The sequence below is a fragment of the Balaenoptera physalus genome, assembly GCF_965194825.1.
Source record: "Balaenoptera physalus genome assembly, chromosome: 9".
In the NCBI taxonomy this organism is placed as follows: domain Eukaryota; kingdom Metazoa; phylum Chordata; class Mammalia; order Artiodactyla; family Balaenopteridae; genus Balaenoptera; species Balaenoptera physalus.
This window is the reverse complement of record NC_138888.1, coordinates 27,123,580-27,151,055: the sequence shown is the minus strand read 5'-3', so window position 1 is coordinate 27,151,055 and position 27,476 is coordinate 27,123,580. Positions and strand designations below refer to the sequence as shown.

Sequence of the window (27,476 nt, the reverse complement as noted above, 5' to 3'; positions counted from 1 at the left end):
TCTAGGGAACTACTAAAAACATAACATAAAAAGTATTACTAAAGTGTTAATAGACGATAAAATGTAATACTAAATAAATAAAAAAAAAGAGGGAATGGGGGATTAATGGAACAAAGAAGATATGGAATAAATAGAAAATAAATAGCAGGATGGTAAGACATAAGCACAACTACCAGTTACCACATTAAATGTAAATGACCTAAACACTCCAAATAAAAAAGATTTCTCAAATTTGATTTAAGAACAACAGCGAAAAAAAAAAAAGAAAAACGAAAGAAACAACTATAATGCATTTAAAAGAGACACACTTTAAATATAAGGATACAGTTAGGTTGAAAGTAAAATGATGCATAAAGATGTATCACTCAACTACTAACCAAAAGAAATCTGTTGTGATTATATATTAATATCAGACAAAACTAACTTTAAGGCAAAAATTATTGCAAGATATAAGGAGGAACATTTCATAATGATAAAAGGGTAAGTTCCACAGGAAGATTTATAATCCTAAACACACTTGTTAACATGGCTTCAAAATACATAAAGCAAAAACGGACAAAACTAAAAAATAGACAAATCTACATTCATAGTGGGAGATCTCAAAACACCTCTCTCAGTGATGATCAAACAGGCAGACAAAAAATATCAGTGAAGATATGGAAGATTTGAATAACATGATTAATCAAGTTAATCTACCTGACTTACGTGGAACACTACACCCAACAACAGTGGACTATATCCTGGGCTGTAAAGGCACCTCTCATAGAAATAGAATTAAACTAGAGAACAAGAAAGAAAGATATGTTTGTAAATTGGGCACCTACTTCTGAAGAACCCAGGGGTCAAAAAAGTCACACTGAAAATTAAAAGGTATTTGAGCTGAACAATATTGAAAGTTCAGTACGTCAAAACTTCTGGGATGCAGAACAATTTTTATCTTTAAATGCATATGCTGGGAAGGGAGCAAGGTTGAAAAATCAATGCTCTAAGCTTCCATCTAGAAATATAACAGCATATATTCCTACACAAAGTGGAAGGAGGGTATAATAAAGGAAAGAACAGAAATCAATGAAGTAGAAAATAGATGTGCAATAAAGAAAATCAACAGTGCCAAAAGTTGGTTCTAGGAGAAGATAGATAAAATTGATAAACTCCTAGGTAGACTGCTCATAACAGAGAGAAAGAGAATACAAATTACTGTTATTCAAAAGTATCAGAAGTGAAAAGGGGGACATTAGTATAGGTCCTACTAGCATTAAAAAGAAACAAAGTATATTTGGAATAACCTTATCCCAATAAATACGACAACTTAGGTGAACTGGAAAATTTTCTTGAAAATCACAGATTAGCATGACACAAGAAAAAGAAAGGAAACTGAATAGTTCTATATCTATTACAGAATTTATAGCAATCTGAAATTATTCTTTTTATCATCTATCTCCCACTATAGAATGTATGCTCTCTGAGAGCAGGGACCTTGTCAGTCTTGTTGAGTACTAAATCTCCAGTGCCTGATCCATTAGGATGCCTGACTCATTGCAGGTGGTAACAAAATACTTGCTGAATGAAGAAAAACTGCATCCACTTCTTACCAAGAGCCAAGCTGAGACAAGTGATAAATACAGCAGGTCGTATAAAATTAAAATAATCTATTCACTTCCCTAGTAATCTAAATCCTGACCTTGATAAGACCACAAGACCAGAAAGCTACATCCTTGGACCACATTACTAAATTGTGTATCATCTTCACCACATTACATTTTAATTTTATTGGAATTCACTATTTAATAAAAATATTGAAGATATTGTTTATATAGTTTTCATTGCTGCCTACTTAGAGTCTTACATGAGAAACTCCTTTAATTTATTGCTAGGGAGAGTATAGTTTCCTCTGAAGAAGTGGCATATGATTCACTTTTCATGCTGTTACTAAAAAGCTTATTTTAAAAAGCATGTTGATCCTTATCACTGGAGTATCTGTGTTCCCTGGTGCTAACTTTCCATATATATTTTATCATTTCACTGTTTTTTTTTTAAAATTTGAACTTGATAAAAATAAATATAGATGCCAAAATAATGAAACCATCCATTTTGCCTTTAGTTGATAAATTAGTCATTTTAGGGTAAATGTGCCAAGTATCAACAGCAAATCCCAGTGGCTTGCAAGTTTCTGTATCAGCTGGCTCAGCTCTGCCTGACATTATTCTCCCTCTGGGACCCAGTCTGAAGGAGCTTTCCCCAGAAAATGGCTAAGGAAAAGTATACGTGGCACAGCCGCGACATAGCTTTTAAAGCTTCTGCTGATAAAGAGTATCAACCAACACACATACTCGAACCTGGTGTCATGGGGTGGGAATATATCATCTTCCTATGAACAGGGACAGTGTATTTCTAACAATAATACAATATAGCCCTGATGATATTCTCTACCACAGGAAGCTGTGGGTACCACCAGATAGTAAAAGAAACAATAACAATAGCTGCCTATCATGACTGGGCACCTACTGGGTACAGGCATTGTACTTGACACTTCAAGTATAATATTTCTAATTCTGACAACTCTTTAAGGTAGGAAGGATTCTCTCAAGTTTACTAATCAGAACATTGAAGCATGGAAATAGTCAGTCACACAATTTAAAAGCGGTTGAGCAGGAACTTTACCCAGTTCTGCTGGATTCCAAACCTGAGCCCTCTTCTCTGTATGACTCTGCTTATCCTTTGGTGTGTGTTTAAAAAAAATTTTTTTAGTCCTTTTTCATTACCTCTGCTTTTGTTTTTGCTTTTCAGTAAAAGGGATTTGGGTGAAATAGGAAGAATAATAATGAGAAATAAAAATAGAACTGCTTTTATATTAAGGATAAAGCTTGGATTCTATATACTACAGAAACAGGTATTGATATATTCTTGGAAAGAATGGTGTTTGCCACAAAATGTATTTGATCAATCTTATTAGACTATAGACTAATATTTTTAAAAGACTGATATGGCAATACTGCTGAATGTGCCCATAAAAATGCACCAGACATTTCATGTCATTGAAAACTTTACAGTTTAACTAGCAAGAGGATAAATGAACATGAACAATATTTTAGTTCTTACACAAAGAAATCTATAAACAGTGATTAATAGTGTAAAACTATCTATAAAAATAGAGAAGTAAAATGATTAGAGGTAAGTGACGCTAAATTAAGACTTCATGAAGGAAACAAATCTTAAGGATGGAACCAGGCATCTTAAGAAAATTCTACTAAGTATATTTGAGTAACTGTATGAAGTTATTTCCACTATTGTTGATTTTTTTCTATTTTAGTACTAAATATTTGTCGAAAGAGGATAAATAATTTGTATTCTTCAACTCATTATTACATTGAAGAGTTGCAAAGTTTTTGTTCAAGTTTTCAAAGCAACAGATTTTTGTTCAAGGGCTGCCTTATATCAGCACTGTATTTGTCACCTGATTGTAAGCTAGCTCTAAAAGAGCTAAGTACTTGATAATGGAGTGATGAGCTCTTTATAATAAAGACATAGCTCACTTTTTGCATCTGTACTGAGATGTTCAACAAAGTCAAGAATAAAGAAAATATTCTTGAATCAATTGTTTCAAGCTAAAGAGCATCTACTTTCCATCAAAGAAGAAACTGAGCTCAACTCAAGCTCCTTCTATTTAGCTGTCATTTTCCTTCTTTGTGATACAACAGCTGTGATTCTTTCTGTGAGACATACGAGTAATTAAATTAGAATTTCACGGTGCCTTACATCTCCAGGGATATTTCTGAAATTATCACTCATAAAATAACTCAGAGGTAAAGCAAGACAGCATGGGATGAAAACTAGTGCCAAATCACTCTGTTGATCTGATCTGGAGATGGCGGGGAAACCCTTTCCAATTCAAACTACTTATTTGTATATGATCTTTATTATTAAAGAAAAGTCAGGATGAAAAATCTAAAAACTCAAAATTCTAACTACCTTCTTTCAGTCCTTTTACTATTTGCATATTTTTTTCCAAAAAAAGAGAATCATGCTATTTTAATAATGTTTTTTAATTTTCATATGATATCATGAAGCATGTTACCATTAAATATTTGTTTAAAACCACAATTTTCTGGACTTCCCCGGTGGTCCAGTGGTAAAGAATCCACCTTCCAATGAGGGGACACAGGTTCGATCCCTGGTTGGGGAACTAAGATCCCTCATGCTGTGGGACAACTAAGCCTGGGTGCCACAACTACTGAGCTCGCGTGCCTCAACTAGAGCCCGTGTGCCACAAACTACAAAGCCCACGTGCCCTGGAGCCTGGAGGCCACAACTAGAGAGAAAGCCTGAGTGCCACAACAAAGAGCCCATGTGCCGCAATTAAGACCCGACGCAGCCAAAAAAATTTTTAAAAAAAGAAGAAAGAAATTCACAAATCCTGAATTTTCTTCTGGGCATATACTCAAAAGAATTGAAAGCAGAGGACTCAGACAGATATTTGTACACCCATGTTCATAGCAGCATTTATTCACAATAGCCACAAGGTGGAAACAAACCCAAGTGTCTACTGACAGGTGAATGGATAAACACCATGTGGTATATACATAAAATGGAATATTATTCAGCCTTTAAAAAGGAAATTCAGACACATGTTACAACATGGTGAACCTTGAGAACATCAAGCTAAGTAAAAGAAGCCATTCACAAAAAAGACAAATACTATATGATTCCACTTATATGAGATACCTAGAGTAGTCAAATTCAGAGAGACAGAAAGAAGAATGGTGGTTGCCAGGAGCTGGGGGAAGCGGAGAATCGAAAGCTGTTTAATGGGTACAGACTTTAAGTTTTGCAAGTTGAGAAGGCTGTGGGTGAGCAGTGGCGATGAGAGCACAGCAGTGTGAATGCACTTAATGCCACTGAATCACACACTTAAAATGGTCAAAATGGTAAGTTGTATTTATGTATATGTTTACCACCAACCCTCCACACACACAACTTTGAACGAATGATATTCCATCACTTGGGGATGTTATCCTTCCATTTAACATTTTCCCTACTGTTGGACATTTAGGTTTCTTCCAATTTTTCATTACCATACAATTCAGTGTAGGAACATTGTAAACACATCTTTGTTTCCATACCTGTTATTTTTTTAGGATAGTTTACGAAGTACATAACTGGATTAAAGAATATGAGTTATTTCAAGGCTCTCGATACATAATGCCAAAGTGCGTTCCAGAAAGTTCTTACCAATTCACATTCCCAAGAGCAGTATAGGAGAGAGACTTTTATATCGCACCCATGCCAAATGAAAGTATTCTCGGCTCTTTTCATTCTTGCTAATGGAAAACAAGAAAGCACAGCTCAGGATTTTAATGGGCACTTACTTGATTGCTCCTGAGAGTGAAGAGTTCTCACATGTTTATGACCAATCTAAACTTATCCTTCCAATAACTGCCAATTCCCTCAAATTAAAATGCAAAACCCATATTCTAAGAAAGCTGGGAAGATGGGAGGAGACAGATTCGGGAAAGCTCTGAAGGGGAGGTAGGGCCAGGGGTTTAAACTTATTCTTTAAAGATATGAAGAGCAGTAAAGATTTAGGAAGAAGGGACTGACAGCAAAATACAGGGAAAGTCTAAACATTTAATAAAAAAGGAACAGTCATATTATCAATTACGGTTAATCTCTTCAATAAAATGGACCCACTAAGCAAAATTTCCAGGGACAAAGAACTCTGCATAGTTGAAAAACTCCCCAAGCAATTCTGATATCCAGCCAGGCCTGGAAACAATTGCTTTGGTTCACTAAGTGAAATCACCCCTATTCTTCCAAATGCTCCTTCCTTTTCATCATAATGCCTGGGCAAACATCTAGTTCTCTCACTCATCCCTCTGACGACTGGGTTACAGAAAGCAAGCCTTAGTTTCTCTCCTTAGGTGCATAATGCTCATTAGCCACAATTAGAAAACCTCCACAGTGACTTATTAAATATGACCATTCTTGGACTTCGACTTGGTCATGCCACAACAGAGCTTCACGCAATCTGTCATCTGTTGAATCCCATATTAAATCAAGGTCAAGGCATGAGAGCAATGCATCAGGGCACTTGTTTACAAAGCAATCATGGGCACACTCTGTGTTTTACCCAAGTCTCCAGGTCACCCTGGAATTGCTGGTCCCTTAAGAGCCATCTACATCTGGACACCAATGAGCTGGGTGTCACGCTGAGTTACGAAGAACTCTTTAGGTTTTGTGTACTAAGGATAAAAATCATCCAAAATTTGGAAACTCACTTATAGAGACAACCAAGGACTAAACAAAAATGTCAGTGAAATAATGGTGAGATAAAACTCTGGGAGGGGGGAAGAGGGTGGTAGAAATAGAGATAACACAGAGAAAGCTATCTCAAAGCCAAGGAGAAAAAAAAAGGGCTAATCTGGCAAATGGAAAATAGACATTGGTCTTTATTTGTATGTCGATTGGTTTGTTACATAACTCTTCCAAAGTAAAGCCAACCCCATTAATCATGTAAAAACTAAACAGTTATTAGGCACACATTACTGTTTGAATAGCACTGTCACTGACGTAAAAGAAAATTAGTTGATAAGGCAAAGCTGTCTGTTCTTTCCCAAGTTACTATGGAAAAATGAACGTATTAATGCTAAAAACAGACTTAATGCTTTTAATTTCCTGGCTATGGATCTTTTTTGGCATCACAACAGGGAGACATGATTATGCTAATACAGTATAGGCACCTAATTCCCTTTCAAAATTCTGAAAATGACTTCCTATCTCCCCTCAAGAATACCATGATCTCTAAAACCAAATATGATTTCAAGCAATCAGTGCCTATCCCAGGTGACCCCATGACAGCTATGGTATTGATATATGAAATTCTAGCAAGTCCTATGTACAAAGTATACAGACTCTCTTTTCCCTCATTAGCTAAAATGTTCAACTAGATCCAGAAATAAGAGAAAGGAAACTCAGGAATATTTTGGGAAAAAGGAATCTAATCAATACCCATTAATCTAGTCAATGTCCATTTTGAACATGGATAAATATAACATTATATAAAGAAATACAAAATATTTTCTCATATTATACACTAAGGATATAACTCTAAGGGCCTACTAACTTCCAGGACCTGAACATATGTTGCTTCATTTAATCCCTCAAACAGAGCATCTATTCCTCCTAAAGTGATGAGTTTAAACCATTTGTAATAATGCCATCTTCCTTGCTAGTGACTTGTGTAGCGTTGGGGTGATGATGAAATACTAGAAGCATAAAGAAATGTAAGGAAAGTGTGGGGTAGGTTTTTATGAGTGTTTTCTTAGTCCTAAGAAAAAGATACAAAAAGTGATGGCCTCCTTTTCTCCCGTCTCAGACCTGGCATAGCTAAGTTAGATAGATACCTGAAATGGCCACAGCCCCTTGCAACTCTAAGAAGGCCAGACTGAGGGCAGAGCCACCCACAGCAATAACAAGGAAACAGACTCGGCTGACATTTTTAAGCTGCCAACTCAACATAAACCAGACCCAGCCCTATTTCTGGACTTCATGCTTTAGAAGTTACATTTTCTTATTGCTTAAGCCCATTGGAGTAAGGTATTCAGCTACTTTTAGGATGCTAAGAACATTCTAATTCATCTAGGTAGGTATTATTCTTATTTTTCAAATAAGAAAACTGAATTTCCTAAAGGTTAAGTAATTTGCCTAAGATCACACTGTTTCCAAGTACTGAGTCAACATTTATTTCATGTCGGTCTCCCAAAAGTCCAGGCCTCCTCAACAAAACAGTACAGATATTCCTAGAAATGTTTGTTCCTAGAAATTCCAGGAAAGTGAGCCTAGGATGTAGTAAAAACAACACTGGAACTGAAAAAATTGTACTTGAAATTTTATTAATCACAAAACATCAAGAAATTCACTTAAGTTCTTTGAGTTTCACTTGCCTTAGTTGTAAAATGGAAAGAAAAATGTCAGCCTTGCCTACTTTACAAGGTGTGTTAAGCCTCCAGTGGTTAATAACATATACAAAAACCTTATGTGAACTCTAATGTTTAAGGGATTGATTATTATTTCTACCTATTGAACAAATACTTCATATATCAAAATGTTCTCAGTAAGTCATTCTACATATGAATTCAGCATAACTACTTTGTGGTTATTTTTTTTTCAGATTAGGTTAAAAAAGAAGTTGCAGAGATAATCTTGGCAATGAACCTTCCATGACCTCCAAGTCATGGTCCATAATATTGCCTTGGGTCATTCCATTTCAGTCTGTCACTTTAGAAACTCCGTGGGTTTTGTTTTTTGCATTTTTTTTTTTTTTTTTTTTTAGGATGTAAGTCTAGGCTCTTGGGTCACAATATTTCCTTTGAAAGCTGGCTATCCTCCCAGCTTCATTCTCTTGCCTTGCTCTTTTTTTTCTTTTTTTTGGCCACACCTCGCAGCATGTGGGATCTTAGTTCCCCTACAGGGGGTCGAACCCACGCCCCCTTCAGTGGAAGCTCAGAGTCCTAACCACTGGACCGCCAGGAAAGTCCCGACCTTGCTCTTGATTCTGTAGTAGCCCCAAACATCCTCAAACCAGCACTTGTGATGGGTACCATTGCTGCTTTCTTTAACTTATATTTAACTTTATATTGACAAGCCATGATAAAAAAGCTACAACCGTTTAATAACTAAAAGTCAAACTCAGTTTAGTTACCTAAAGATTAAAAAGGCATTTTTCATACCTTAACTTGGATTATAGAAACTTACACACAGAAAAAAATTAGCATTATTTTAGCCATCTGCAAGAGCTTCAGTGACCAAAAATAACTAAGGAAGTGACAATGAAAAACATCAAATGTTAGAGAAATACTCTTTTTTTATACTTAAATCAGCAGGATGTGTTCCTTTAAACCATTCACCCTCTGTCCCAGATACGCTTCAACAAGTAAAGTTTGTTCTACAACATATTACTATTCTCCAAACTTAAAAAAAATCTAAACCATAAACTTTTTTCTTATTTTGTATTTTTGCATTCTGAATCCCAAGTAAACCTCTCAGAAAATAGACGTGCATTAGAAGATCTCCCTAGAAGTAAAAAAGTGCCCTGATAATAGTACTCATACCAAACACAATGAATGCTCAGAGGAGTGTCAAGCTTTCTCCCTGTGGTGTAAGTCAGGAACAGTAAACTCATTAAAGATGTTAAAAAGGGAAATTTCGGGACTTCCCTGGTGGCGCAGTGGTTGGGGTTCTGCCTGCCAACGCAGGGGACATGGGTTCGAGCCCTGGTCTGGGAAGATCCCACATGCCGCGGAGAAACTAAGCCTGTGCACCATAACTGCCGAGCCTGCACTCTAGAGCCCACAGCCACAACTACTGAGCCCACACGCCACATCTGCTGAGGCCCGCGTGCTCTAGGGCCCATGCTCTGCAACAAGAGAAGCCACTGCAATGGGAAGCCTGCGCATCGCAACGAAGAGTAGCCCCCGCTCGCCGCAACTAGAGAAAGCCCGCACTCAGCAATGAAGACCCAACACTGCCAAAAATAATAAATTAATTAAAATAAAATAAATTTAAAAAAAAAAAGAAGGGAAATTTCAAGAAAGAGTTCTATGTGCCATTGTAATCCCAACTGCTTGGGGCTCTTTTTCTATTGAGTTGAAGCTCTTATCCTAAACTTTCCATGCTCAGTAGATGACTGTCCATTCAAGCCAACAGAAAATGATTCAGGCTATGGAAACTGTCCATGGAAAGAAGCTTTAGGGATTGACTGCCTTCCACTCACTCCTTATCCCATCGCGGCACTTGACGAGTGAAAGCTCAGAGGATTATGGGTCAAAAAAGGTCAGTTGCAACAACTCTCTGGGACTCAGGAAATGCATAATCCTGGGTAAGTCTGGCCAGATGCCTAATAACCTTGGTAATGCCCTCTTAGGTCAGCACCTTGACAACGTGCTTTTACTTCTCAGCTCTAACAGAAAGGGAGGTTACAGATGATGCCAACACACCAACGCGAATGAGTGTGTTTGCAGGACTGTGGGAGTTGGATTGAAACACTAAGAAATACTGAAGTGGCTTTACAAGTGTGAGGGCATGAAAAAACACCCATTTTAAAATAGGAGGGAATTGTTCTTAACGACCTGTAGGACAAATGGATATAATGATAATAATGGCAGGTTACAGACAGATAATCTACAGTAGAAGTGACATTCTTATATTACTCAATAAATCAGTGAGTGACACACCCAGGTCAACTCCTAAGGCTCTTCCCATGAAAAAGCTTTGAGTTCTAACTGCTTTCCCTGTTCTTACTAGAAAATTAATGAGGGCTTCCCTGGTGGCGCAGTGGTTGAGAGTCTGCCTGCCAATGCAGGGGACACAGGTTCGAGCCCTGGTCCAGGGGGATCCTGCGTGCTGCGGAGCAGCTGAGCCCGTGCACCACAACTACTGAGCCTGCGCTCTAGAACTCGTGTGGCACAACTACTGAGCCCACGTGCCTAGAGCCCGGGTCTGCGGCGAGAGAGGCCACCACAATGAGACGCCCGCGCACCACAGTGGGGGGTGGCCCGCCGCTCGCCGCAACTAGAGAAAGCCTGCGCAGGAACAAAGACCCAACATAGTCAAAAATAAATAAATAAAATAAATTGAACAAAAAAGAAAATTAATGAATAGCTTAAAATGAAATCATAAAAAACTGACATCTTCAATTTGACCTGAAGACTTTGAACACGAAGATCTTTTGAGAGACAGTTAATGTAGTTAATGTTCCTCAGCTAAATGGGAACCATTGAAAAGGAGCCAGAATCGGGAAGTATAGAAAGTTAAAACAAAAACACAACCAGAAAAAAAAACCTGTGTTCCTTTATTGAACTTTATGTGACCTTGAAAGCTCTCAGTAGTCTAAATTGTTTGGTTTTTCAAATGGGGAAACACTTCTATTTTATTCCTGTGCACAATGCACATTAACTTCATAAGATGTTTTCCATTTGAATCTGCTGACCATGAAAATCAGGCTTTTAAAAATTACCTATGCATTTCATTATCACTGCCAAATCAAAGCATTTATACCAGCACAGTGCTTCCAAATATCAGATTCTAATTCTCCTACAATTAAGAATCTTCTAAAAGTGGAAATCTTCTGGTAATAGAAAGGTTGCATAGTTAACATTTCTCTTTTATAATAGCAGGGAAAAAATTGGTTAAGAGAAACAGTAAAACTCTCTGAATTGCAGTAACAATTTATAATACAAATTTAAAAGTCCAAACCAAAGCTGTCAATGAAAACCTAGGAAGTTTTCCTCCCTTATTATAACCTATTATCCCAATTTCAGGCCACCATTAAACTGCTAAGGTGATACAAGATTTTGAAACGTTAAGATTTCTGTTTCACAATTTTAAAAAAGTTACGGCTATCATTGAGGAACACCTGAACTAAGTCAACCTTTTTTTTTTTAATTGAAGTATAGTTGATTTACAATGTTGTGTTAATTTCTGCTGTACAGAAAAGTGATTCAGTTATACATGTATGTATACATTCTTTTTTATATTCTTTTCCATTATGATTTATCATAGGATATTGAATATAGGTCCCTGTGCTACACAGTAGGACCTTGTTGTTTATCCATTCCATATATAATTACATCTGCTAACCCCAAACTCCAAATCCATCCTTTCCCCAACACCCTCCCCCTTGGCAACCACAAGTCAGTTCTCTACATCTGTGAGTCTGTTTCTGTTTTGTAGATGAGTTCCTGTGTGCCATGCTTTACATTCCACATATAAAGGATATCATATGGTATTTGTCTCTTTCTGTAAGTCTACCTCCTTTAATATTTTTTTTTAAATCAGGTACTCTTTGGGGAACATTTTAGAAATACTAAAAAGTACAGAAGGATAATATAAGCAACACTTCCCACTCATATACCCACTACTCAACTTAAGAAATAAAATGTTTTAAATATTCTTGCAGCTGCATGTGAAGCATTTCACGATCCCTTTTTACTCCTTCCCCACTGGTATCTATTCTACTGAATTGGGAATTTATGATGTACATTCATGCGTCTCTACTTTTACTAGATGTGTATGACTGTTTTTAAAGTTTCTATAAACGAAATCATACTCTATGTATCCTGCCATTTGGTTATTTTGCTCAACTCTTTTAAGATTATTTTTTTTTATGTTTTAACTTTTATGTAGAGAAACTTCAAGAATTTCTCTAGGGTATAAACTAGGAGTAGATCTGCTGGATCTAGGGAAGGCTAACTGTCAACTTTCCTTGATAATACCAAAATCTTTAAGTAGTCATAAGATTTTCTACCACAACCAGCAGTGGACTAGGACTCCCATTTCTCAAACATCCTTGCCAACAACTGACAATGTCAAATTCATAAATTTTTGTTAATCTTCATAGTGTAAAATGGTATGTCTGTTTTAGCTTGTAGGTAGAGCATTTTTTGTATTTTTTTAAAATATGTTTGTTGGCCATTTGTGATTCCTCTTTTGTGAGTGATCTGTTCTTCTCCTATGCCCATTTTTAATCTTTTTTCTTTCTTTCTTAAGTATTTTTAGGAGTTATTTATACATATTGAATATAAATCCCATATTGGTTACATGCATTGCTCTCTGCCTCTGGTTTATTTTTTTACTTTGTTGATGATATCTTTTCTATGTATTCATAAATATTTTTACCATTTCCAGTGCTCTACGTGCCTTCTGACAGATCCATGTTTCCATCTGGTATCACCTCCCTTCAACCTAAAGATTTTCCTTTAACATTTTTTGTAGTAAAGGTCTGCTGGCAACAAATTATCTCAGTTTTTATTTATCAAGAAATATCCTTATTTCACCCTCACTTTTGAAAGACATTATCACTGGGTAGAGAATTCTTGGTTGACTGTTTTCTGCTTTAAATACTTTAAAGACGTTATTCCATTGTCTTTGGCTTCCTTCTGATTAAAAGTCAGAACTCACTCTTTCCCTTGAATATAATGTATCTTTTTTTCCTGGCTGCATTTATGATATGTTCTTTAATTTTGTTTTACACGAATTTGACTATGAGGTCCTGAGGAATTTTTTTCTTTGTATTTACCCTGCTTGGGTTTTTGCTGAGCTTCCTAGATCTGTGGGCTGTTTTTGTTTGTTTGTTTGTTTGATCAGATTTGGTTAATATTTGGTCACTAATTCTTCAAATATTTTTCCTGATATATCATCTCTCTTCTCTACTTCTCAGACTCCAATAACGTATGTTAGACTGCTCAATGCTATTCCACAGGTCACTGAGACCATTAATTTCTTTCTCAATCTTTTTCTTTTCTCTGTTTCAGTTTGAATGATTTCTAATCACCTGTTTTCAAGTTTATTGATCCTTTCTTGCATTGTGTCCTATTTATTAATCCCATTGGATGGAATTTTGACTTTGAATACTATATTTTCAGTTCTAGAATTTCCATTTGGTTCTTCTCCAGTTTACATTTATCTCCTATAATTCTTCATATTTTCACCCATAATATCCATCTTTTCCAGTAGTCTCTTCAACATATTTATCATTGGTATTTTAATATCCTTCTCTGCTAATTCCAAAATCTTTGTTGTCTGTGGGTCTACTTCTATTGACTGATTTTTTTTTTTTTACTATGGATCATACTGTCCTATCTCTTCACAAATCTAGTAGCTTCTGATGGTGTAGTAGACATTTCGGAATGATATGTTGTAGAGAGTTTGGATTCTGTTATCTTCCTCTTAAGAGTGTTGAATTTTGTTCCAACACACAAATAAATCACTGGCAGTTCACCTTGTTCATGTGGAATCTTGGTTTTAGGTTTTATTAGGGTGGCTCTGTTTTGGTTTTCCTCTTAATTTTCCTTAGTCCTGGGATGTAGTTTTTTTATTCTGAAGCCTTGGACCTTCTGGAGTTTCAGTGGAAAGCTCAAACTGTTTACCCAAGCCCTTATGACTTGGTGAGGTTCAAACTCCAAACTCTGTCTCTCCTGCATTACACAACTGCTGAAATCTCTGTTCAGCTCCAGCCTTCTGGCTGCTATTTTCCGCTGAACTCCTTTGAGTTTTACCCCACATGTGCACATGTCAGGGGTCAGCCAAGAATGGAAGGGCAGTTTATACTTATATTTTGGGCTCTCTCTGTGGCTCCTTCATTTAGGGGGTCTATCACTCAATTTCCAGGCACTCTGGCAGCCTCAGACTAACTCCTCCAACCACTGAAACTATGATTTTCATCTTGAGTTCTAACCGCCCTGTGCCTGCAGATCAGAGAGCTCCCCCAAAGGAAAAAGCATTTAAAAGTGGATCTTATCTAATGTGATACCCTTCATCTAAAGATCTAAAACTCTTCAGTTTCTTACTATCTTTAGTCACTCTTCAGAGCTTTCAAACTTTTTTTTAAGTGTTTTTCCAATGTTTATAATTGTTATTGGCAGGACGATCAGTGCAATAGAACCTACTCTGTCCAAAAGACAGAACCTTGATGAACAGATGCAAATTTTAGTGGACTCTAGTTTTCCCAATCTTTTATGGTTTATGGTATTAAAAATACCTTGTTTAAGAAATTCTTTCCTATCCCAAAGTCATAAATTCAGTTTGTATATTTTATTCTAAAAATATTTTTTCTAAAGGTTGTTTTTAAAAAAAATTTTGATCTTTAATTCACTTGGATTTTATTTTCTGTGCATGGGTTAGACTAGGGATTCATTTTTATTTTACAAGCAGATAAACAAATTTTCCCAGTACCATTCCTGAAGAGTCTATTCTTTCCACTCTGCCTCATGAAGCATACCATGTCATAAATCTAGTCTCAAATCTATATATCTCAGTCTGTTCCAGCTTCTCTGTTCGGTTCCAGTGTTTTATTTGTCTATGCTTGCACTCATACTGCAACATCTTAATTATTACATTGTTATAGTATGTCTTGTTATCTGGGAGAACAAGTCCCTCCACCTTGTTCTCCAAAATTGCTTTGCCCATTCTTGGCCCTTTAGTTTTTCGAATAAATTTTAGAATCAATTTGTTGAATTACATGAAAAGCCCTGCTGTGGAGAATTAACATTTTTAAAATATCAAGTCTTCTCATCCACAAACTTGGTATATTTTTCCATTCAGGTCTTCTTTCATGTCTCTTGAATTTTCCCCAAAATTATATTTTTATTGTATTATACTTTATAATACCTTTTAAAATTCTTTTTTCTTAAATCATTATCTTTTCAACCAATTTACCCCATTTTACTCTGCCTTATTAAATGAATTCCATCAAAATTATTTACTAAAGCTATAAATTGTGAGATTTATTTCATAATACACAATCAAAAGGATAATAACAATAATTTAACACTCATTTGCAAACAATTTTTTATGTTATGGATTTATCAAGTATCTTATCCTGTGCACTTACCAAGAAGCTCCATGGTCTCTACTTTCAGAATCCATGAAATTAGAGTCCAAAAACATATCTTTGTAGATTCGACCAACGAGGCAATACATATCTGAAGCAACCTGCCCTTCACTTTGCACCAGGGGAATCATAATGTCAAGAGCTTTTGCTCTATCTCCAGGGAGATTTCTCCTAAGGTAGAGGAGGGAAACATCATTGTTTCAGTATAGATTACAGAAGCAGTTTAGGCCAATTATCTTTTTAAAACTCTATTTAATATATTGATTCACATTAGTGAAGTTCGGCAAGATAAAAACAACAATTATATTTTGAGAGTCTTCTGTAAATCTTTTTATCCTATTTGCATGTCTACTGCGTTTAATAAGGATTTCTTTTGAGTTGCTTTTCTGCTAATGGTGATAGATTTGTGCTTATCCATCCACAGTCCTTCCAATTTCCCTGCAGTCTCTGTGCAAATTTAAGTTGATGGAGTGAGATCAGGAATGCGGTCTGTGGCCTTGAATGGGGCAGAGTCAAGGAATCCAAACAGAGACAAAACCCTGATGCTATAGGTTTCAATGGCTTTTACTCTGAAACACTGAGCAAACTAATTCACAGACAATACCAACAATCCAACTTTAACCCAAGAGTCACTTATTTTCTACACGTGACCAATTGATTATCTAGGAAGCTGCTTTATATAGCTCATTTTAAAATCAGTGAGTACGTATAGATTGTTCTCAAAGATTAAAATTCTCTTAAGAATTATTTCTTGAATCTTGAAATCATTGTGCTAAGTGAAGGAAGCCAGTCACAAAGACTACATGTTGTATGAGCTCATCATATGAAATGTCCAGAGTAGGCAAATCTATGGAGACAGAAAGTAGATTTGTGGTTGCCTAGGTCTGGGGGATTTGAGAGGAAATGGGAGGGTGACTGCTAATGGGGAGGGGGCTTTTTTTGGTGGTGATACAAAGGTTTTAAAAGTCTTGGTGTTCATGGTCACACAACTCTGTTACTACACTAAAATCCATTGAATCATAGTACACTTTAAATAAAATTGTATGGTATATGAATTATATTTCAATAAAACTGTTATATAAAAAGAGTTATTTATATTCTCAACTACTATTTTAAATCTTTCTGTGCGTGAAATTCCTTTTTGCACTTTGTACTAAATACCTTGAGTTTAGAATAATGCTGCATACAAATACATTTATCATTTCATTCGATTCTATTGTAGGAAAGACAGAGACAAAATATGGATAAAGGAAAATATAAGAGGCTCTATGGACTTTCATTTTTCATTTCAATATAGAATGTATTTCATTCCGTCTTTCATTTCATCTTTCAAAAAGGATTTATTTGAAAACCAGTTGGAACAGATAATCTCTGTAGGTTTCATCTCACTCTGCCAAATCTAAAGAAAAAGATGTTTAATAAATGGGGAGATAAAATAGACTTTCATTATACATGTACTGACAAAGTTAGCAATTTCTAGAGTTTGGGTAGATAAAAAAGGAAACACACAATCTCTGGTTGAAGAGCATGCTGACTTTTCTTTGGAGACAAAGGCAGGAGAACCTAGTGATGAAGAACACAAATACCAGCATCAGCTAGATCTGGGTTTGAGCCCCAGTTTTACGATATGCTTACTCCACCTCTTTAGTCTCCTCATCGGTAAAATAATTAAGCCTTCACGGCAAATGAATGATAGATGTGAGGTCCCTCCCTTTTTCTTTTTATCATTCTCTCCAGTTGTAGTAATTACATACATATTCAACTCTCCGCCATGGCAGAGAACAGCACAACTAAGTTTTGGACAGTTCAGTGCTCTAGGCCTCTCTATGGCCAGCGCAGGGATGATCTTCCACGGTGACTCTGGGTAGAAAGTGGCACTGAGGTAGGTGCCAGCCATGATGCCAACAGCAGGCGGGGAGGCAGCACTGGAAGCAGCAGTGTTAGTCCTGGTCCTAGAAGATTCATGGACACATGACCTAAAATGCGGCCCACAGAGTTTTAATCATAATTAGGTATGTTCAGGGCAATCCCAGTGAACATATTCTCTGGTTAGGAATATGTTCACCTAGATATAACTATCCCTACTCTAGTTCATTTTTGTGTAAATAATCATTTGGTGTTGAGTATATTTAAAGATAACATCATATCCATGGAATTTAAAAAATCCTAAAAAATATATAAATAGCAAATACAAATTTTGACAGAGAAGAAAAAGAATTTTTAGAATTTAAATATACAAGCATTGAGGGACATTTTTTTACTGATAAAAAAGTCAGAAAAAATCAGAATGCATGCTTCCTATATTTTACATGGTTGAAGTAGAAATATTAACATTACATTCTAATAGGGAGTGGTTGCAAGGCTATAGCAAAAACGTACCATAGAAAGAATATGGAGGTTAAAAAATAATATGTTAGCACATTGTGGATGGAAACTTTTTCTTCTTACCTATTCAGTGCAAATGCGTAATGAAACTTCACATGGTGATGGGAGGCCAAATCAAAGGTTGGCAGCTTTTCTAAAGTCTCTACCAGCTTCACAATAGAATCGTAGTCCTTTTAAACAAGAGGAGAATAACACAGAATTAAACCATTGGGAGAAAGTCCTGACAATGAAATGCCTTTGGCCAACCAGCTACCTGAATCTGAGAAGGGCATTTAAAAAAAGAACTAGAACCCATGGAATGCTTTGAAGAATCTAAAACCAAGAAGAAACTGTTTGTTTGTTTGTTTAAATAAGGGGTTTGGATTATATAGATAAAACATTAGAAATATTGAGTCACCACATCTGACCTATAAAACAATAAACCACCTAACATGGTAATGCTACATTGTCTAAATATGGGTGGTTTACTTCTCCCTGGAGCCAGATTCCTGGTATGCAGGGTCTTATCAATTACTTTCAGGGAAATAATTTCCAAAATATCAAGGACATGGAGCAACGAATTGAACTTCTGTTATAAGTAACAAAACTGTTCCGTTTCAACACAAGTAAGCTCTCTAGTCATGGAATTCTAAGTGCCACTCTTTTTCCACGTATGTGAATCTTTGTTGTTCACATGATGCTTTACTCGGGCCTGAAAGGTTGGGAATAAGAAACCAGAAGTCGCTTAAATTTTACTGTAAAAATCCAATAGCAAATCCCCAACTCAGAGAGGATTTCATGCTACTTACCATAATTTAAAAGTTTTAAGACATCCCAATAAAAATAATATTGCATGTTCATGCTTTACTTTATATATTTTTAAAGTTATTTTTATAATTAATCAATTGCACATTTTATACTTCTATCTAGTTAGACCCAGCACTATCAATTTCAAGCAACACAAATTCCAGGAGTAAGAGATATGTCTGGAAAGCTCTAAAAATTTCTGCTATTTACCAAAACAAAGCTTTCACTTATTGACTGATGGGTGTGCCGGAGGCTAATGGAATAGAACAGGCTGTCTGCAGATTAGTTGTGCATGCAAATTTTTCTTTTTGTTCTTTTGGAGGAAAAAGTCAGACCTTTACCGTACAAGTCTTTCACAATCACTGATGGTTAACTTATATGAGTCTGTTTCATTTATCATAAAATATCTGGATGGAAAGCTTAGGAGAGTCAGTAAAAAATTACATGTAGTGACATGAATGACTTAATAGCTAACTAAAACTGGATATTAACACTCCCTCATTCCTCCAACATGCTACATGACAAAGACGTGACTTTGAGCAGCTTCTCACCTGGATATCTCTGTAGGAAAGTAACAGATTTATGACAATATCTGCTGTCAGGACTTCAATATTATCCACTCGCTGTCGAATTCTTGCCAATTCATCTGCCAATTCTTTACCAGTGTATAAGTTACGAGCTTTCCTGATATCGTTGAGTATAGATTCCCGGAAATACTGGCTGGTGGGAAAACACACATTTTTTAGAGTTAATATTAGAAAGGATTTCAATGAAAAGCAATGATCTTATAAGGAAACGAAAGACATCTGCAGCATTCATACCTTTCAGTTCGTTAAGATGCACAGAATGAACACCTTATCTATCTGGTATTATTTAAAAATTGGGGCACCCTGTTCTTTTACACTCTGCCTTGTTTCAGTAAGAATTAACTTGCTTCAGTAAGAATTAAAGGTAAAGACACTCCATGATAATGAATTTTCCAAGACCCTGCAATGTACCACTTATAATGCTAAAACTTTATTTTTCATTTTACTGGTTTGAGTAGAAATTGTTTTAAATAAATTAGGTGTGCCTGTGATTTGAACATAATATAACACTTTCCGTCCGATCCAGCATCACCATTTATCAACCTAAATGACTGCTCTTAACTAAAATATAATAGTGCTTTCAGCGATTTTTAGAGAGTTCTTGTCCTTACACTAAAAGTCTCTGGACATTTATTCAGATAATATTTCTGTACTTTGAATATAGTTTTAGCTCTAACATTACTACAACACAGTTAACAGTCTTTTTTTTTTTTTTTTTCTGATTTCAAGTTGTTCTCCTCTGAATAAAGTGGACGAAATGCAAGAAGTGGACGAGGCAGCATCTATTTTATCCACGTAGAGGGTATTATATATTTTTCCCTGGTTCCTGGCTGAGTACTGCATGTAAGAAACATCTGATAAGTTGCACAAATAAATGAAGTAGATGAACAATTCTTTATCACCACCAAATAGCATTACTAAACTTTACCTGGAACTTGCTTGTGCCACCTTCAAAAGTTGAATGAAACGATCCACAAGAGGTAAGCAGATGGGTCCAAGGAGCAGCTCAAAGTTCGGCTGCATGAGCTCTGACAAGCCCTTCATGAAGCTGCTATCACAGCAGTAGACCTTGTTATGTGGAGTTATCATGTAAGGAATAAACGTGTAGTTCCCAGTGCACATCTGTGGGAAGAGGAGGTGCCAGGAGGTGGTGAGCTGGCCTGCAGACTCCACACTGACGTAACCCTAAATCCTACTTTTAAATAATAATCCTGAATGTGAAGGTAAATTTAAAAAAACCTCATTTCCCATTTGATGACCTATGAAAACGGAAATCTCTTCCAATTTCTTTAATTCCTTACTTCAAATAATTAGGACTTACAGATGATTAAAAAAAAGTATGGCACAGTTTCTATCAATTGATTAAATATTTATTCACCATTTCTCAAGGCTAAGGCAAAATGATATATGCTGTAGGTAAAACAGGGTAGCTTAAAACACAGCCTTTGGCCTTCAGGGAACTTAAATTTTAGTCAGAGAGACACAGCATAAATACATGGAAATGATACGAGCTAACAGTTCAGGGCTGCCCACGTGACAGCAATGTGTGAGTGATGCCAGAATAAGCTGCTCCCCTCCAGGCTGCTCTATCGCAGTCGTGGCTCCATTAGTGTCCCAGTTACTAAATCTAGAGACCCTGAAGTTATCCTTGATGCTTCCATTTCCTTCCATAGCCTATCAAAGTCCTGTCTATTCCACCTCGTATTGGTCCATTTCCCTCCATCTTCTCTGCCAACACTGCAGACCATGCCACCAACATACCTGGCCCGAGCCATTGTAATTGGCTTTTAGGTGGGCTCTCTGCTTCTCTTCTTGCCCATCAATCTATTTTCTACCCAGCTGTCAAAGTGATCTTTCAACAACCTATATCAGATGACTTCCCTCAGGTGCTTCAAGCCCCCTCGCTTGCTCCTGGCATGAAGATAAAACAGGTCACTGTAGCCTACAAGGGCTTGACTATCCAAATGCTGCCTCTCTCTCCAGCCTCAGCCTGTGCCACTCTCCGCTCACTCAGCACCGCCTTCTGTCCGCTCCTGATGATGCCAAGTGAGGGTGCACTAAACAAAAGTGGAAGTGGGAAGTATAAAGGAAAAATTGAACTGGACACCCCTGAGTAAGCGAGTCTTGACCAGAGCTTAGGGCTCAGGGAAGGAGAAGTGAATACATAAGGGTTTCAAACTCCATATGCTGGGCAGTGGGAATCATGGAAGGATTCAGAGCAGGAAAGAAAACATAAACAAAGTTGTGCATTTTGACAGTCTGGCCAGAAAACGGAAAGAACTGAAAGAGAAAGAAACGAGATTTAAGGAAATTAGGTGGGAAGCTACAAAGCATGACCAGATTGGCAGCAGCAACAGTGGACGTGTGCACTTGACATCAAGAAGAACAAATCATCGAGACCAGCCAGCTGATTACAGATATTGAGAGAGAGGAAGAGGAAGGCGTCAAAGGTGACTCCAGAGTTGTAAATGGGGCTCCTTAAAGAAGAGTGGGATCCTTAACAAAAAGCAAGAATTCAGAAGGCGGAACCAGACTTAATTATTTATGAACAGATTACACTCGGGGGCACTAGATATGTATCAGGTAACGAATCATACACAGAGCCTGACTTCCAGTTAAAATATGAGAAGAACTTCAAGTGGGTGAGATTTGATTTGGGGTGGGTAGGGTGACATGCACACTTTTGAAAGGTTGGGATTTAAGGGGAACAGGACATCTAAAGGGATAATGTCCAAAACAGAGTTGGACATGTGTGATTGGAATGTAAAAGAGTTTCAAGCCAAAATACAGACCTGGTAATTCTTTGGCATGGCTGAATCTGAGGAAATGGGAGAGACCTCTAAGAGAAAAATCCAGAGAGAAAGCAAAAAGCAGGAGGCTGATAACTAGAATGAGATGGGTGGAAAACTCTATTTATCACTGTTCTAGGGAGTCCAGGAGCCCAAATTATTTGTTCCATGTCAGAATTACAGAGAACGATGCATCACTTCTCTTATCCTTCGAACTAAACAAATGAGAGCAAACATTTATTCTCCTTGGCATGTGCCAGGGAATGAATGGCCATACATTCACAACAGCCCACTGAGGGAGGGGATCTTGTCTCCATTTTACAGGTGAGGCTTCAGGTAAGGCTTGGCAAGGTCACACAGCTGGGCTGTGATGTGTCTGGGACTCCAGGCCAGGACTTCCTTCTCCAGAGGGCCTGCCATTATGGCTTGGGGGCTGGGCACCCTCCCGCCTGGCCTTGACCTGCTGGCACACCAACCCCTTTGCCTCAGGCCACCTTGCACGGACCCCTGCATGAGCCAAGCTACTGCCTCGTAGCAAACAGATGAGAAGTGTCAAATGCCCTTACGGCTAGGTTTAATTATTTATGAACATGTTATTCTTTGAGGCACTTGTATTTCAGGTAATGAAGCAGAAACTGGACATGACTTCCATTTAAAGTGTGAGAAGAACCTCCAAAGGTTGAGATTTGATTTTTAAATCAAGCACATTAAATTGTTCCTTTTGCAAGTTCTCCTTCACGGACCAATAACTGGAAGACTAGTGGGGAAGAGGAAAAATAAACATATCCTGCTACTAAAATGTTACCAAGATCCCACAGCAGGTCCACCATTTTAATCCTTTTACCCAAGCCACTGTCTAAACAGAAAAGAAAGGCAAGTATATCAAGAGATTGCTTTTCAAAGCTTCTGGAGCTTAAGCTATGAGGGAGCTACATAAAAGAGCAACAGAATCAAATACTCTTGTTTTAGATAAGCACTTGGACTCAAAATTACAAAAGAAAGGCTCTGAATCTTCTAAGTCACAAAATAAGGACAAACAGATGAGAAGCCAATAAACCAGAAAAGCACTATTAGAGTTTCTTCTGCTGCTGGATAAAGTTCTGTATCCTCAGAAGCCTTAATACCATGTGTATCTGTGCGTAAGACATGAACCAGCACACATTATTACTGAAAGACAGGATATTGGGGAATAATGCATCTGTGTGAAACTAATTCTGGGAGAGGATGCCTATCAGATGTCTGGGTGTGTGTTGAGCAGTAGGTGGGTAAGGAGAGAAAATGAGAGTCATGCAAACAGCAGAGGAAATCAGATTCCTGAAACTGTCTTCAGACCCCATGGGATGAGGTTTCAGAACGCTTGTTGAAGGTATTCAGCATGCTAAGGCTTTCCCAAGTTCCTGGCCTCACTGCTCTTTTTTGGCGTCTCTTCCCTATGTTTCTAAGGCAATATTTTTTTTCTAATATTTTTTTTCAATGTCCCATTGTTTATGGCCAAAAAAGGGGGAGAGCAGTACACAGCAGGAGGCACATGGATGCTTATGCTTCTAGGCCTGAGCTGAGAGCCAGCCCGGGCGAGCACGCAGTGGGGAGGAAGTGTGTGTCGGGGGAGTGGGCTGTGGACTTCGGATTGTTTTTTTTTTTTAATTAATTAATTAATTAATTTTAACATCTTTATTGGAGTATAATTGCTTTACAATGTTGTGTTAGTTTCTGCTGTATAACAGAGTGAATCAGCTATATGTATACATATATCCCCATATCTCCTCCCTCTTGCATCTCCCTCCCACCCTTCGTGTTTTTTAAAAAGATAACAGCTGCTGAGAAAAGCACTTTTTCAAAATGATGAACACTAATAATAAGGGAACATTTATTTCCCAAGCTGGCTCACATATAACTTAGAAATATCATTACTGCGATTTCTATTTACAGATTGCTACCAAACCCCGAGTTTGAAATAACTAATAATCCAAAGCAAATAAAAACAATGACTGTGTGATCAAGAAAAGACATTTCAGTTGCAACAACTGTCTTTTATTAATAAGATACTAATTCTAAAATATTTAAACCTACTTCTCAAAAAAGAAAGACCGCAGCACATTTCTTTACATTTCAAAATACTAAGGCATGATCACAAAATAACAAGGCTGATCTCTCCGGCCCATGCTTGTTTTCATGGCTATAAAAACACACAGCTCAAAATCTAGATGTATTCTCTCCGATTATCTTCACTGCTTTTATTTTAAAAAATAATAATGCCAATTCTGCTTTTCAATTTTTAAAGGTTACATAAAGGTGAACATAAGTATGTATGGAAAATGAATTAAGCTTCTGGGAAGATATGCTCTCAGCAGTCAAACATATTGAAATATATGCTCAAAATACTCAACTTTTGAGAAGGACACCCAGCACCGGAAACACAGCAGCTTCCTCAAGTCAATGGGTGACTTGTTCATAACGTGCAGTATAGGGTCAACTTATAAACCTGCTTCCCCACACATCCAACCCATCACTGGGCATGATTAGCTCTTCCCTGCCATTCAGGTAAATGCCACCTCCTCTGAAAGACCTTCCATTCCCGCTTGAGGGAAGGGGCGCCCACTCTTTGGCACACTACCTTATGTTAATTCTAATTTGTTTGTTTGCTTATTTGCTTGACCTTCTCCCCCAGAGAGACTCTGGCACTTCTCAGTTGTTGTCTCCTGGGACAGTTATGAATGGGTTGTCTTTACTTTCAGCCTTCATAGTGAGTCTCTTGTGGGACCAAGCCCAAAACCTGGCACACAGTTCATGTTCCATCAACATTTGCTTTACAAAATCTGTTACACTGAATTGATGCATGAAGCAGTAATTGTTCATTTCCTGTTGAGATGTGAAGAATGAGTTTATCACGGCAACATTATTTATGCTGCAGTGAGTCTCTGATCTGAACTCTTAAATTTCTTAAATCTTTATTTCTTAAATTTCCAATCTAAGGGAAATTTACCCATTGTAAATTTAATCTTATCCTCATCATTGTAAATTTAATCTTATCCTCTAATCCTCATCTTAAATGGAGCCATGTGCAGATCTTTATGTAGTATGTTATTTCCACTCTAAGTTTCAGAGATACATTCTTTAAGGTTTTAAATACTGGCTTACCTTCCAAAATGAAAAACCATTGGCATAACAAGGCTGATTTCAGAATATATTATAATTATCTTTCATGCATTTAAAATTTTTTAAATTTATTTTTATCACTTTTTAACTTTTGTTTAATTCTGTGTGGAGGGTAAAAACTTTGCAGTGTGGTTTCAAAGGTCTTAAAGTGTGGTCTACAAGACTTAGGAACTTGGACTTCCCTGGTGGTGCAGTGGTTAAGAATCTGCCTGCCAATGCAGGGTACACGGGTTTGAGCCCTGGTCTGGGCAGATCCCACATGCCGCGGAGCAACTAAGCCCGTGCGCCATAACTACCAAGCCTGTGCTCTAGAGCCTGCAAGCCACAACTACTGAGCCCGTGTGCCACAACTACTGAAGCCTGCGCACCTAGAGCCCATGCTCCGCAACAGGAGAAGCCATCGCAATGAGAAGCCCGCGCACCACAATGAAGAGTAGCCCCCGCTCGCCATAGCTAGAGAAAGCCCGTGGGAAGCAGTGAAGACCCAACGCTGCCAAAAATAAATAAAAAATAAATAAATTTAATAAAAAAAAAAGAATAGAATGCGTGTGATATTATAAAAGAAAAAAAAGGACTTAGGAACTTAAGTCAGTACCAATATAAAGATGATAGAGGTATGTATGTATCAATATATCGATACAAATCTCCATATGTGTGTGTACGTGTGTGTATATGTATACTTATAATTTGTATATATAGTGTATAGATACAGTGTATATATAGACATAAATATCTATATATGTGTATATACAGATAGACATACATACGTGTATCAGTGTATGTATATATGCTGCTTTAGTAACACTCATAATTACACAAAATTGAATATAGTATGGAAATTTTTTTCTAAAACATAATTATATATAGAAGAAAACAGGTATCAGTGTCATCTCCCATTAGTATAAAGTTTCACTATAAAGGAATATTTATGTAAAATAACCCATATTTATATTGATATGTTAGAAATTCTAAAGAGGAAAAAAAGAAATAGAAATTAATAATTGTAGAAATGGAAAATATACCAGAGATCAGTTGATGGAAAAGAAAAGATAAAAAAGTTTCTGGAAGGGTTAAGTAAAATACTCACAGTATTCTTCTGGCAAATGATTTCCTGAAAAATGAGAAAAGAGAAAAGTAAAGCAGAAGTTAAAACAAAATTAATTCAACTAATTAATTAAAATATTCTATGTAGAAAAATTTGTATTAACGATTTTATTATTTATTAATTTAGCAATTGGAAATTTAAAATGTGAACAGAAGGTGTAGAGTAAGCTTCTGCATCTTAAGTTTACAGTCTGATGGAGGAGACAAGAATGCACAAAGGTACCGTCTACGGTTGAAGGAAAAAAGCATAAACACGTAGAATCCAAAACCCGAATAACCAAAAAATCATTTCCGCAGAGTATGTATGTGCAGAATTATCTTATAGCTAAAATCTTTTGGGGAAGAGATTTAAACGAGTTTGCTTTCCCAAAGCACAATCTCACTTATGCCCTGGGAAGAAACCTAGCAGCATGCTTGGAATAAAGCTGGAAATAAAGGGTATTGGCTACTTGTCAGAGTGGGCAAATCTACATGTAGACAATAAGAACATCTGACAATAACTAGTCATAAATATTGTTACGTATTGTTCCATAAGAAGTGAAATGTGATAAATACACTGCAGGCAGTGTCCCTATCTTCTAGGCTGTGAGAAATAAGTGAGATCATGCAAATAACGTGGCTATACCGTGTCTGGTGTATGGAAAGTTCTCAATAAAGCTAGCTAACATATTATTATTCCTAGACTTTAAAATGACTAGAGACATGGAAGGGACAATCTAGAAGAGCCTGTGGCATAAGGGCTTCACTGAGGCTGGGGAATCATGATTTAGGAAAGAGAGATGGGACAGTGTTTTGGAAAAGATGGCATGTATGTTGCCATGGAAACAGGAAATGTAAGGCATTTGTGGAGCCTAAAGGGTGGTCCATCTGGCTAAGAAGAGGAGCCAGCTCAGGCGAGGTAAGAGAGGAGCAGAGGAGGAACGCAAGGCCCAGGGGACCACCTGTCATTCATCCCAGGATCAATATGGGGCAAAAGGGAACCTAGGAGGGCTTTGGCTTGGAGCAGCATGTAAGATTTTTGAACGTTTATGGGTAACAGATGAGGAAACAAAAATCTATAGAGGAAGGAACCGTGCAGGGTAATTGTGAGAGTCATAAAGATGTATATAAAATACTAAAAGAGACCCATCAATAACTCACAGTCTTGCTGATGAAAAAAGAACATATACACATTTATAAAGAAACATTATAAGCCTGGACGCACAGGCATGTATGCACACACATGCTACACCGAAAAAGCTATACTATAGCAAGGGCTGGGGTTTCTAAGAGAAGGATGTTCCT

The 27,476-nt window shown here is 37.1% G+C and overlaps 1 protein-coding gene across 4 annotated transcripts in view; it reads right to left on the bottom strand.

Moving 5' to 3' along the window:
* The window catches only part of MAP3K5 (mitogen-activated protein kinase kinase kinase 5), a 220,373-nt gene that overhangs the window by 115,181 nt on the left and 77,716 nt on the right, over positions 1-27,476 (bottom strand). For all 4 annotated transcript variants that reach the window (XM_082474443.1, XM_082474442.1, XM_082474444.1 and 1 more), the window contains exons 3-7: positions 26,176-26,199; positions 20,072-20,265; positions 19,108-19,276; positions 17,834-17,940; positions 15,386-15,556 (exon numbers count right to left, since the gene is read on the bottom strand). In XM_082474443.1, coding sequence (XP_082330569.1) covers positions 15,386-15,556; positions 17,834-17,940; positions 19,108-19,276; positions 20,072-20,265; positions 26,176-26,199 — 665 coding nt within the window. The remainder of the gene's footprint in view (positions 1-15,385; positions 15,557-17,833; positions 17,941-19,107; positions 19,277-20,071; positions 20,266-26,175; positions 26,200-27,476) is intronic.